At 40.9% G+C, this 12,187-nt stretch overlaps 1 protein-coding gene across 2 annotated transcripts in view; it reads left to right on the top strand.

Annotated features, from left to right (window-relative positions):
• Positions 1 to 12,187, top strand: part of megf10 (multiple EGF-like-domains 10) — a 48,025-nt gene that overhangs the window by 26,282 nt on the left and 9,556 nt on the right. For both annotated transcript variants that reach the window (XM_054613184.1, XM_054613185.1), the window contains exons 5-10: positions 530 to 776; positions 2,119 to 2,239; positions 3,231 to 3,367; positions 7,103 to 7,315; positions 9,777 to 9,951; positions 11,685 to 11,805. In XM_054613184.1, the coding sequence (XP_054469159.1) occupies positions 530 to 776; positions 2,119 to 2,239; positions 3,231 to 3,367; positions 7,103 to 7,315; positions 9,777 to 9,951; positions 11,685 to 11,805 (1,014 nt within the window). The remainder of the gene's footprint in view (positions 1 to 529; positions 777 to 2,118; positions 2,240 to 3,230; positions 3,368 to 7,102; positions 7,316 to 9,776; positions 9,952 to 11,684; positions 11,806 to 12,187) is intronic.

A 12,187-nucleotide genomic window follows, 5' to 3' on the forward strand; every position in this document is an offset into this window, starting at 1 on the left:
TGCACCGATCTGACTTCTTTGGTCCCTGGGCCTTGGGTATCGGCCGATACTAGGAATCGGTCAGTTACCAGTGTTTTATTAATAAGCTGTATGCCTCACAGTGTAAAAGAGCTGGAATCATTGTTGTATGTCTACGCCAACATCAGGCTTCTCTTAATCATTGCTTTCTTAACTTTGTTAAACAAAATATAACAAAAAACTACATAGATGTAAATATACAATATATATTTACATCTAAACCAGGTGTCACCGATACAGAAATCCTGTATCAGTATCGGTTCATCTATAATTTTAACCCAAACCACAATCACAAAGTCTTTTTTTTTGCCTAAACGGTGTAGCTCGAAAGTTAACAAATAAGATTTCGTAAGCTATCATAAGAACAGTTCTCCGGTGCCCCCCCTCAGAACGGCTCTTATAATGTAATATCCCCTCTTGAAGCTTGGCAACAACCAGAACTGACCGGTGCCATGATGCATGTAAACAAGATGAACTAAACCTTGATTCTTTCCTTTCATCTTCCCCACAGCTTGCGACAGTATCCACTGGGGTCCCCACTGCAGTAACAGATGTCAGTGCCAGAACAGCGCACTGTGTAACCCCATCACGGGCGCCTGTATCTGCACTCCTGGGTACCGGGGCTGGCGCTGCGAGGCCCGGTGTGAAGTGGGCACCTACGGAAACGGTTGCCAGCAGAAATGCCAGTGCCAGAACGGAGCTTCCTGTCATCATGTTACCGGAGAATGCACGTGCTCACCAGGATACACGGGAGCTTTGTAAGTCGGGGGACAGAATGTTTGAGAATCTGATCCCGATAGTGTCATTTAAGTAAAAGCTCATTAAAAAAAAACTGTTATGCCTGGGAAGCAGTCAGTTTTGCATTCTAATTCGCTAGATATGATAACATGCATGAAAAATGCCTTTCCAAAGCCAGTTTCTCCACTGCCTTGAGTACAAGCTCACCTTTTTCTATGGACCTGCAACACATTATATTACATTATTTAAATTATATATTTTTTGTACTAGAATAAACGATGTTCATTGGATGACAACTTTTATAACCACACAGAGGCCAAATAAATCCAGTCCAAATGGTGAAAACGACAGAGATTTGCCGCTGTTTAGTTATTGTGAAGTGACACAATACTATACAGAATAAAAAGACAGAACTTTGTTAATCCCTGATAAGTATGATTATGCCTGACGGATCAATGAAGGAAACTGTATAGATATTTTGACTATTAACTCATATGAGGAATTTATGATTTTCGGGATGTAAATTAATATAATTAAATTAAATAGCTTTTTGGAGCATTTTGGACACACACAATTTGCTTATGTTACCTTGGACTTTTCCCAATTATTTATAATTTCAAACATTCAAATGTCATCAGGTAATTGAAAATATAATCAACTTGCAAAGTGCACGCAGTAGAGTGCAGATAGTGACAAACACATAAGATACATACAAAGACTACATACATGCATGCAGTTGTCTTACCTAGGCATGCAAATCTAGAGAGAAACCATTTCTAAAACCCAGAAACAAGAGTCCAACCAAAGCTGTTGAGCGGTCACTGCTCCTACTGGCTGGTTCAGAGGAGCGAAGAGTCAGCAGCCAACGAAGGCTTAAAACATTAAAATACATTTAAAAAAAATGTGAGTCACTGCAAACTAAAGAGGATATTGAGCATACAGACATAAATGAGCACAAATATTTGATTAGGCTGATGGGTCCAGTAGTGTGTTAGATTAGCTGTGGACGGACAGACACAGAGATGCACACCCACACAAACACACACACACACACACACACACACACACACACACACACACACACACACACACACACACACACACACACACACACACTAACATACAACTAAATACATACTCTCCTGGCATAAATTATACTAAATCAATTGATACTGAACTAATGGTTAATTGCAACTATTATTACCATGTAAATGTAATTTGGAACCAAAAATAAAAGTTACACAATACTCTCTTAACCACACCTTGAGCAAGTTTTACGATTGTTATATAAACGAAACTTCCATATGTGACCTTTAAAAGTGGCAAATAATAACCAGATACTGTTTTGGTTTTTCTTCATAGCTGTGAAGACCTGTGTCCTCCAGGCAAACATGGGCAGCAGTGTGAGGAGAGATGCCCATGTCAGAATGGAGGAGTGTGTCACCACGTGACTGGAGAGTGCTCCTGTCCTGCAGGATGGATGGTAGGCCGATGCAGCCGCAACTGTTTGGTTGAGCTCATTAGAAGAATGAGCTTGGTACTGAGAGTGTTTAGTGGCACAATACATAACATGAGCAAAATCACCTAAAATGAATAAACATTATTGTTAATAAACTACGTAAGAGAAGTCAGAAGTGCTAAGGGCATCAAAGAAATTTAGCACCAGAGTAAGAATAAAATAATGGAAGCGTAAAAGACCTGGGTAACCCTCAAACATGCTAGTAGTTGAGCTGAACAGGACGAACAATGTGAGTAATAATGAATAAGCAGCTCCTTTAAAGTATTCAATACAGTAAAAGGTCCAGTGTGTAGCTTTTCGGGGGATCTATCAGCAGATTTGGATTATAATATTTTTATGTTTTCATCAGTGTATAATCACTTGAAGCTAAGAATTGTTGTGTTTTTGTCATCTTAGAATGAGCCCTTCATATTAACTTACAGGAGCCCAGAAATGACAAACCAAACACGGCTCGAGAGAGAGCCTCACACATTTAAATGTTACCTGAGGGCCACCGTAGTGAAATGGTAATTTAAGCTTTAGAGTGCAAAATTGTGGTTCCACCAGCCGCCGTCTGACTTACATTGCTCTCAGAGTAGTGTATTATGGTATGCATGTCCTCAGAATGAGGCGAATGGCATGACAGCGGTTTTGCACTCAGCAGCTAAACTTAGTCCCCTGGAAAGGGAGGAGTGAGGGACTGCTGTATGAATTCGCTTAGAATTACTATCTTGAGGTCGTGATGTGAAAGGAGCTCTGAACAGTGGTTTTGAAGTTATAGATTTCTAATACAGAATAGAGAATCTGTATCCATTAATAGGAAGAATGAGTTAGACTCTTTTCAACACATCCAATCACAATTCACAATCACACAAATCAGCAGTCCCAGAAAACAAAGAGACATGTATTCAAGGTGTTTAGGTGTAAAGGCTCACATGATGAACATGTATGTGCCTGTTTTCTTTGCTGTGTGCAGGGTACAGTGTGTGGCCAGCCATGTCCAGAGGGGAGATTTGGACAAAACTGTTCCCAAGAATGTCAGTGTCACAACAACGGCTTCTGTGTGTTGTCCACTGGACAGTGTCTCTGCAGCCCCGGGTACACAGGAGAACGGTAGGAGCAACCTTTACTTACGTGTAATATGATTCATATATTTTTTTTATTTTTTTTATAATTTTTTTTTTACAGGCAACATCTTGCGGGCCAGATAAAAAGTAAGATGGGCCGATACACCGTACGTACAGTATACAGCGGGTTGTAGTCATATAGCCTACTTTCAAGGCACTCAGTAAACATCAGTATTTTACACCTCACCTCAAGTTCATAGATTTTTTTGCATTTGCATTTATTTACAGATTGTGAAATCTTTGGGCATTGATGGCCTGACATTTTGCTAACATTTGTGGGTGGACTACTTTCACAGACTCTGACCCACAAATGCATGTTGCATATATAGTAGTCGGTGGAAAACTCGGACGCCAGGCCTTTCAAAGCATTCATGTGTATTTTCAAAGTCGCAAAGGCATTTTCACTATTTGAATAGATGTTATTTATTGAAGAATTTTTATATTTGGGCTTTAGCTTTTACTTCAAATTCACTGACTGTGCTGTCTTTTTCATATCAAGCCTTTACTCATTCGTAGACTAGTTTTACATTTGTTCATAGACTGTAGAAGTAGTCCCCATGGCGTCACCAATTGGTTTGTGGAGCAACCAGTTTGGCATTTTTCAATTTTTTTCTGAACCAGAAGTGACCATATTGCGACCAGGTACCGTTACCAGCTAAGGCTAGCTCTAGCTAGTTAGCTTGTATGAAGAAGAATAATAATAATAAACAGCACCGTAAATCTGCATCCAGAGGCAGATAGTGTGGGTTTTTTAAAAGTTAAATGCTACAAAGATAATAGAAATCAAAAACAGAAACAATCATAATTCTACCGTATCTCACAGCACAGCATTTGAATCAGAAATCTCTTCTAGGATAAAACAATGAATGCCACTTTAGCTTTTGGAAAGCAAGCGAGCAATCACACACAGGAGTAATGTGTCCCTGTAATTCCACATAGTTTTCCACCAGCATTTATATGCCAATTCAAAATACAGAGAGCCGCAGCAGCAGCAGCCACCATTGTCTGAAAGTGCTTTCAAAGTAAAGGGTGCCCTATAAGGATGGGCTCAGGGTGTCGCAAGATTTGTCCCTTTAATCTTTCTAGTGGGTGTTTTAATGATGTTTTCACCACAGTGAAGAAATGAGGTGACAGTTACATTAACACAATTTTGTGTTTTTAAATACATCAGAACAGAAAAAAATGCTGTACGCAACACCCAAATCATCACCCTAAAAACAATGATAAATATGCAGCTACGCTACAGCTAAGGTTGGTGATATAACAGCTCATGGGCGCTGATAGTCATAATCATGCAGCACGTTTTCCTTCTTCCTCTGTGCGAAAGAGCTCCAATTTTATCCCAAAAACTATTAAACACATATGAATGAGCCACACAAACTGTAGTTTATTTTGGAAATGCTTTTGGAAATGCTCTCTGAAGCGCTATGCATGGATTCATCCGCCACTGAAAATAGTCTCAGCAAAAATGCCTAATTAAACCAACATTTTGTTTCATCCAGTCCCAAGTCTCAAATTAGAAAAATAAAGAACAAAAGTTTATGCATAGATAAATAACATTAAAAACTAGGATATTATATGCAAAAGTACAGTCATTGCACTTGTAAGAGGAAAGTTGCACATAGTGCGGATCAAACTCAGGACCAGCTACTCAGACTTGTGTTCATTGGTGGAAAGTAAATAGGTACGTTTACTCAATTACTGTAGGGAACTTAGGTTCAATTTGGAGCTACTTCTAATTTACTTACCTACTAACACACCTCTACATTTCAGAGGCAATTATTGTACATTTTCTACTCCATTGCATTTATCTGACAGCTTTAGTTACTAGTTACTTTGAAGTTTAAGATGTTAAATGCAAAACATATCAGGTAATTATTATTATTATTAAAGAAGAAAATAAAACTTGTGTTGACCTCATTATGACATGCTGAATGGTAAAGCAAACACAAAAAAATAAATATCCAAATCAGATCATCTGCATTTGCTTAACTCTTCCACATCCTCCAGAGAGCAGAGAGGAAAACCAATACAGAAAGCCCGGTCGGTGTTTTCACAGACAGAACTCAGCAGAGCGCCACGCAGGGCTTTAGGCCCATATAATTAGCAATATCAGAGAGCACACACCATATACTTAAGCAGACCAGGGACGAGACAGGAATAGCCCCTCCATGAGTAAATGAGGGTTTCAGGGAAGCCAAGCGTCACAGTATGGCACTGCTTAGGACTGGGTTGGCCGTGCCACACCCGAACAAATATCTGTCCCTCGGAAGAAGGAACACCACTGCTTTTGGCTGTGCTTTGCAAGAATATGGATGATAAAATGTGGCATTACGATATCAGAAAAAAACAACATTAACTGCAAAGTGAATATCTTTAAGTACTAAAAAACACAATTAAGTATGTAAATCTTCTTCTTCTTCATGCCTGCTCTAATTGACGGGAGCAGAGCAGGGCATTTCCATTTTCAAACCCAGCTTGATTTGGTGGTTGGACTGATATGTTTGCACTGGGTAACCATGAATGAGATAATGAGGACCCTCTGCATGCGTTTCCAAACTGTTTGTTTTGCTTTTGCTGCAGCCACATTAGCTGAAGCTCTGTGTTCCAGCGATGACTGTGATTAAGAGAGAGCTGTGGAACCACCACAGAGCCTTTTTACTGCCGTCAGCAGTGTGTAGTGTTTTGCTCAACTCACCGTCGGACAAAGGATGGTGACATATGTTAATTAGTTGGTACGTGCAGCAAAGTTCTAAATCGTATATATCTGGAATGAATATAGATGTTATTGATGATAGTTGTCTATATGGATATCTATCTAGAATCGTCATTAGCTGGATATTCATGGTCCCCAGTGGTTGATTCCTAATGTTTGGTGAGCCTAGCAGGCAGTGCCTAGTATGGAGTTCAGCGGCTGGATGAGCATGCTTGACTTTGACATCTTAACTCGCTCATGTCCATGTCTGATCTTAAGCACGTGGTGGTGCAGCCTTCAGAATAAAAGTAGGAGGGTGTTAATGTTAAAATTATATCATTTTTCATTGAGTTGATTATCAGTGTCAGGAAAATAGAATACTGTGACATTCATACTCTGCATGAGAGGGACCATCAGCCACTCACAGCACAAGTAAATGTTTTTTTATTGCTGACATTGGCTGTGACTCAGTTGTTTGCAGGCTATTAAATACCGCACATGGGATATTTCAGTAGGTTGTTTACTATTTTTCTGGCACAAGTTATGAGTCCATGTTTCCATTTAGCTGGTATGACTTTGACTTACTGTATAACATTGCATGAACTTAAACTTTTTAAACAAAATTCTTACATTTTATTCTAAAAGCCAGATACACAATGTGGAAGTCTGACTTTAAAATGTTAGCACTGTTTACAAAGGTTATTTAACCGTGTGCAGGGTTTGTTTGTTTGTTTTGTGTGCACAGATCACCTAACCAAGAGTCCTGCTTAACATCCCTTTTTCCCATCTTAAAAAAGCATTGGCAATGAACACTGTTTGTCAACTTAATATGGGTGGCAGTAGCCCAAAAGCATATTCGTCCCATATGAACAAACATGTTCCATAAAGTAATTAAAAAAGAAACTGTTGCAATGAGGGTAACATCATAGAGAGGAATTTCATTCTCTTTGGAGAACTGTTTTTTGATCACCTCCACCTTTTCAAACCATTGACCACGGGTACCGCTGTGTCTCTCTCTGTGAACAGGTGCCAGGACGAGTGTCCAGTTGGTACTTACGGTGCTGGCTGTGCGAAGATGTGTCGCTGTGAGAACAATGGCAAGTGCTACCATACCAACGGGATGTGTCTGTGTGAGCCAGGATACACGGGGGAGACATGCAACGTCCGACTGTGTCCTGAAGGACACTACGGCCTCCGGTGTGACAGGAAGTGCCCGTGCTACGCCCAGAACACACGCAGGTACACAGTAAATAGTGTTCAAACTTTATCCTGCATAGATGGGATCAATAAAATAGAGTTTGCTTGTAACATTCCAAAACATGACGCTTAGTGGTCAAATCCGTCTCTTACAAATTCAAGTGTTAACCGATGTCAGGAAGAAGTATTCATGTGTTGTCTGCTTATGTTTGTCACTGTGATGGGCGACCCTGGAGACAGCTGACCGCTGTGGGCCAGTAGTCAGTGATCGGTTGGGCCGGCACAGCTGGCAGCTGCATGTGTCTGCATAGAACAGCTGTTCCGCTGCTCCTTCAATGGGAGTGCTGTGTCAGGTGGGCCAGCTGTCAGTCAAACAATCACTAACAAGCAGAGGCCGGCTCCACCTGTGTCACTGCAGATAATCCCGACCCTGCTGGCCTGGAGACTTTCGGTTAGACCTGCACAGTTTTTAAGTTGTTTAGGGAGCAATAGAGCCTCTCTTAGAGTTCTGCTACCCAGACCTACCTTGACTTGTCTCAACCAAATATTGTGGTTCAGTTTGGATTCTGGACATTTCTACGTGTAAAGCTAAGAGCTCAGGTTTGTTTATTTTTTAAATGTGTTTTCTTTTTTCTCTCTGGCTATGCCAAATTTCTACCTTCATGTTTATGTCATGTGTAGCTTTCAAGTGTGTAAAGCAGGCAGCAACCTCATGTTCTGCCAAGTGAAGCCAATACTGAAGTGTCTTATAAACCTGCATTCTCTCTAATGTCCATCAGGGGGCGACTCCTCTGGTTGTTTAGAAGTCTATGAGAAAATTACTCTACTTCTCTCTTGATTATTCCCTCAGTAAACATTGTAAACATGAGTTTATGATCTCAATCTCTACTTTCAAGTCTTCTTCAATACAGCATGATGTTCATTTAATAAATGCTGGTCCATTTAGAGTCAAATAGACCATAAAGCAGGATATGGTTTAGGGCGGGGCTTATTACTGTGATTGACAGGTCATTGCCGCTACCAGAGCCTTATACAGTGTCTCTACGTCACTCCCCCAAATTCCAAATACGGTAACTTCTGTTCATTGGTTGCGTTGAAATCACCAAACTCAAGGCTTCAAAACGTCAGTCTGCAAACCAATAGGTGACATCACCGTGACGACGTCCACTTCTTATATACAGTCTAGAGTGTCAAGTAGATACGCACCGTCAAGTAGGCAGAGTAAAAGAGACAGAGCTAGGCTTTGCTAGGCTAGATAACAGTCTGTAATGAATGAAATAAAGCAAACGTGTAGCTTTGGGTCTCAAATCGGCAGTATTTGCCGGGTTCAGTCTTTTCTTAGAGATGGGGGGACCGGACGGTTCCTGGTCTCAATTTTAGGCCCTTGCAGCACTCTCTGTGGCCGGATGTTTTTCTTTTGTGACGAGGCCCAAAGGACTGAAACGATAGGCCCCTGAGCACAGCATAAAAGGGCCCCTCTTCCTACCCATGCCAGCTTCCTTCTTTTTGATTTTTTTCAGTTTCTACATGAGCTGGTATCTCAGTGTAAGCAGGTAATAAAAGTGATTTCAACACTTCATTCCAAAAGTAATAATCCCCTGGTGCTGTGCCCAGTAGGCTGCTTCAGTAATCTATCCATAGTGACAACGGTCAGTTGGTGTGTCCATCATAATATGCCATTGGACTGCATAGAAAAGGTTGTGAGGATAACAATTCTGTGAGCCTCTTACCTCTCCACATTATCCCTATCAGGTCCAAATTTCCCCTTGACCAACATTTTGGTCCATAAAAAATACTTCTATATTGGACACATGGGCGGATTATGAGACGATTGGCCCTTGGACACAGACATGCAAAGGGCCCCACCAACTCTTCTTCATAGGTGCAAGAAGTGAATGGAGGCGATAAAGTAAAGAAGGGTTTCAACTTCTCTTTAATTCTTACAACTATTTCTTTTGAAAAATTAAGTGAAACACCACATGTGTCTTTAGGCAGAGTCGTGCTGGCAACAGCAGTGGCTGGGAAACCCAGTAAAATATAGTGAAGGCGACATATGAGGCACCAGGTCAGACATTGAATCTCTCATGAGTTGATTATCAGGTGGTAGAGACACTATGCTGAACTTAAATTTCACGTAATACTCACTGATTTAAAGTTGTTGCGAATATACTACAGTTTAATTTAGCCATCACAAGCGAGGCAAAAGGTGTTTTAATGAGTCTTTATTGTTTACAATGTTGTTTGAATACGTGATATTTTGATTACTTGCCGCAGTGGTCTGTTGATTCAGGATGGCGTAAGAGAGCATGTGTTGTTTTGTGTGCCAAAAGTACACACACATTTCAAGGTAAATTAACCCTTTAGGACTGGCCCCTGGCAAGCTGATAAAGATTCAGGTGTTGGAAAGTTAGGAATATGAGAGGCAATAATAGACCTACAGTATGAGCAATAACTAAACAAGAATTAAGCACAATGTGACTACATGTTCCTCTCTTTTCACCAGCTGCCACCCAATGTCAGGGGAGTGCACGTGTCAGCCCGGTTGGTCAGGCCTGTACTGCAATGAGACTTGCACCCCGAGATTTTATGGAGAGTCCTGCCAGCAGGTGTGCCAGTGCCAGAACGGGGCTGACTGCCACAGTGTGAGCGGAGAGTGCATCTGCGCTCCAGGCTTCACGGTAACAACACATTTCTGTCATGTCACCATGTGCTTTAGGTCATTTATCATGTTCATTCACAAGGCTTCCACAGTATGTGTGATACAGCATCGCCTGGCTCGGAGCTCTGGAGGCAAATTTGTGCCAGCACCTTAAGACCAGACAAGACACTAACAGCCTTCTTTAGGAGCTGAAAATCTTCACTACCACTGAAAATGTCAGTTTAGCAAGGCTCCATGTGCTCCACCAGTACACCTTAAAGCTGCTATCAGTAAGAATGCTACTCTTTAGGGACATCGAGTGGCAGCAGGAAGAACTACAGCAAGGTCATTAAACGCTGTTGTCCTTTAATCCTATTTTATTTTATTTTTGTTTTTTAAGCATAAATGAATGAATGAATAAATAATTTTATTAAAGTGTCATACAATTTAATAAGTGTATGCCCAGTCCGTATGGGCTTACATGACATTGCTTACATTTTACACAGGTGCATTAGGCAAGTGCTAAACATGTACTGTAGTTTATATTCCTGTGTCCTGTGGAAACAGTTTAGATATCTGGCAGGCTGGTAGATAGCTTAGCTTCAAGACTGGAAGAAGGGGGAAACAGCTAGCCTGGCTCCGTCCAAAGTAGTGGGAGTCACACGCTGGAAGTATCAACAGTTTATCCATCCAACCAGTACTGCTCAGCGTCTGCAGCTATAGTCTGAGCTGACAGAGGTTTGGATTTTGAGCTCTGTATAGATATGATGATGCCGAACACACTGTAATGTTAAGACTCCAAGGAGGTATGCAAAGCCACTTCAGCTGGCTGTGGTTTTCCAGGAAATCCAGCATGACCCTCCCTCGAACCACAAATAGTTATTTAGTTATGGATTAAATAAACAAGATATAATGCATCAGTCAGTGAGCTTTAGAGGTGTTGGTAGGTGTGTGTTTTTTTACTTTGAGAAGAGCTTCCAGTCCTTGTGCAGAGCAGAGCTAAACCACATCCAAACTCTAGCTCTGTTCTTGACACACAGATAGACGGAAAGAAAGCTTATACGCCTATTTCCCCAAATCCATTACTTAAACTAACATACCGTTTCATTTGATTGAAACAATGTCATCAAACCACTAGAGCAGATATCCAGATGACATCCTAAGCTTCATACCAGCTCATGTACATACTACACACAAGCACAACCTTTTCCAAGTGTGTTGTTCTGAACTCAGGCCCAGTAGACAGGTCCTCATTGGTTGCACATGCACTGTATCAGCTTAAAGCACTTTTTTAGCCATCACAGTAGACTTTGTCATTTAACATCAGTACTGCGGGGGAGAACCAGCATATTTCTCATAGCAGAGGCCTTAAACATGAATTATGGCAAAAACAGATGTCTCGTCCTGGCTGCTTGATACACGCTCTTGATATTGCTTATGATTTCTACAGACAGAATGATATTTAACCATTGGTTGATATGAGCAAGCATACAGTACCTCACCGTCCATCTCTGCTGCTGATATAGAGGCTCTGCAGCTGTGTCACACATCTGCTTAACACACCTGGTGTCTGCTTGAGAACAGGTTGTCATAAAAGATGTCCATTATGTGATGATTAGACAATAAAAAGAAATGCCGACCGGACTGGTTTGAGGCACTTGTAGGTGTAATAAAGCAGATGAACTGATCATGTTGCTAATGAGCTGTACGTTTAAAGGATGTGTGATGTCACTGCCAGTTCTAACTATTCATCTCCTGTATCAACCCTCTCAGGGTCCCAACTGTACAGTCCCCTGCCCAGCAGGAACACATGGAGTGTACTGCTCCTCCAGCTGCAACTGTAAGAACAGAGCTCAGTGTTCACCTGTGGACGGATCCTGCTCCTGTAGACCAGGTGAGCTGAGGACGAGGAGAAGGAACATATAAAAAAACATATTGAAATTAAATTTTGTTTGTATATGTAATTATGTCAATTATATGATAAGATACTGTATTTCATGCTGCATGATTTATTTATTTTATTCCAGCAGTTTTTTTCATCGAAAATTGTTATTCTTAAAAGTCTGTTATAATTTCACACTACTATTACAGCCTTTAGGGTACCACACCACTCCTGAATGACTCGCTTATAAAAGGCTTGGTTGAATGACTCCATTATGAAAAACAAAGATTCTTTTCAGGCAAACCAACTTTTCAGTTCCAGTCTACTTTTTTTACATCAGAACTTTTGTCCTGATGACTCACGCTGTGGGAATTATTTCAGGGAAACTGTTCTC

Source organism: Anoplopoma fimbria, chromosome 14, assembly GCF_027596085.1.
Source record: "Anoplopoma fimbria isolate UVic2021 breed Golden Eagle Sablefish chromosome 14, Afim_UVic_2022, whole genome shotgun sequence".
Lineage (NCBI taxonomy): Eukaryota > Metazoa > Chordata > Actinopteri > Perciformes > Anoplopomatidae > Anoplopoma > Anoplopoma fimbria.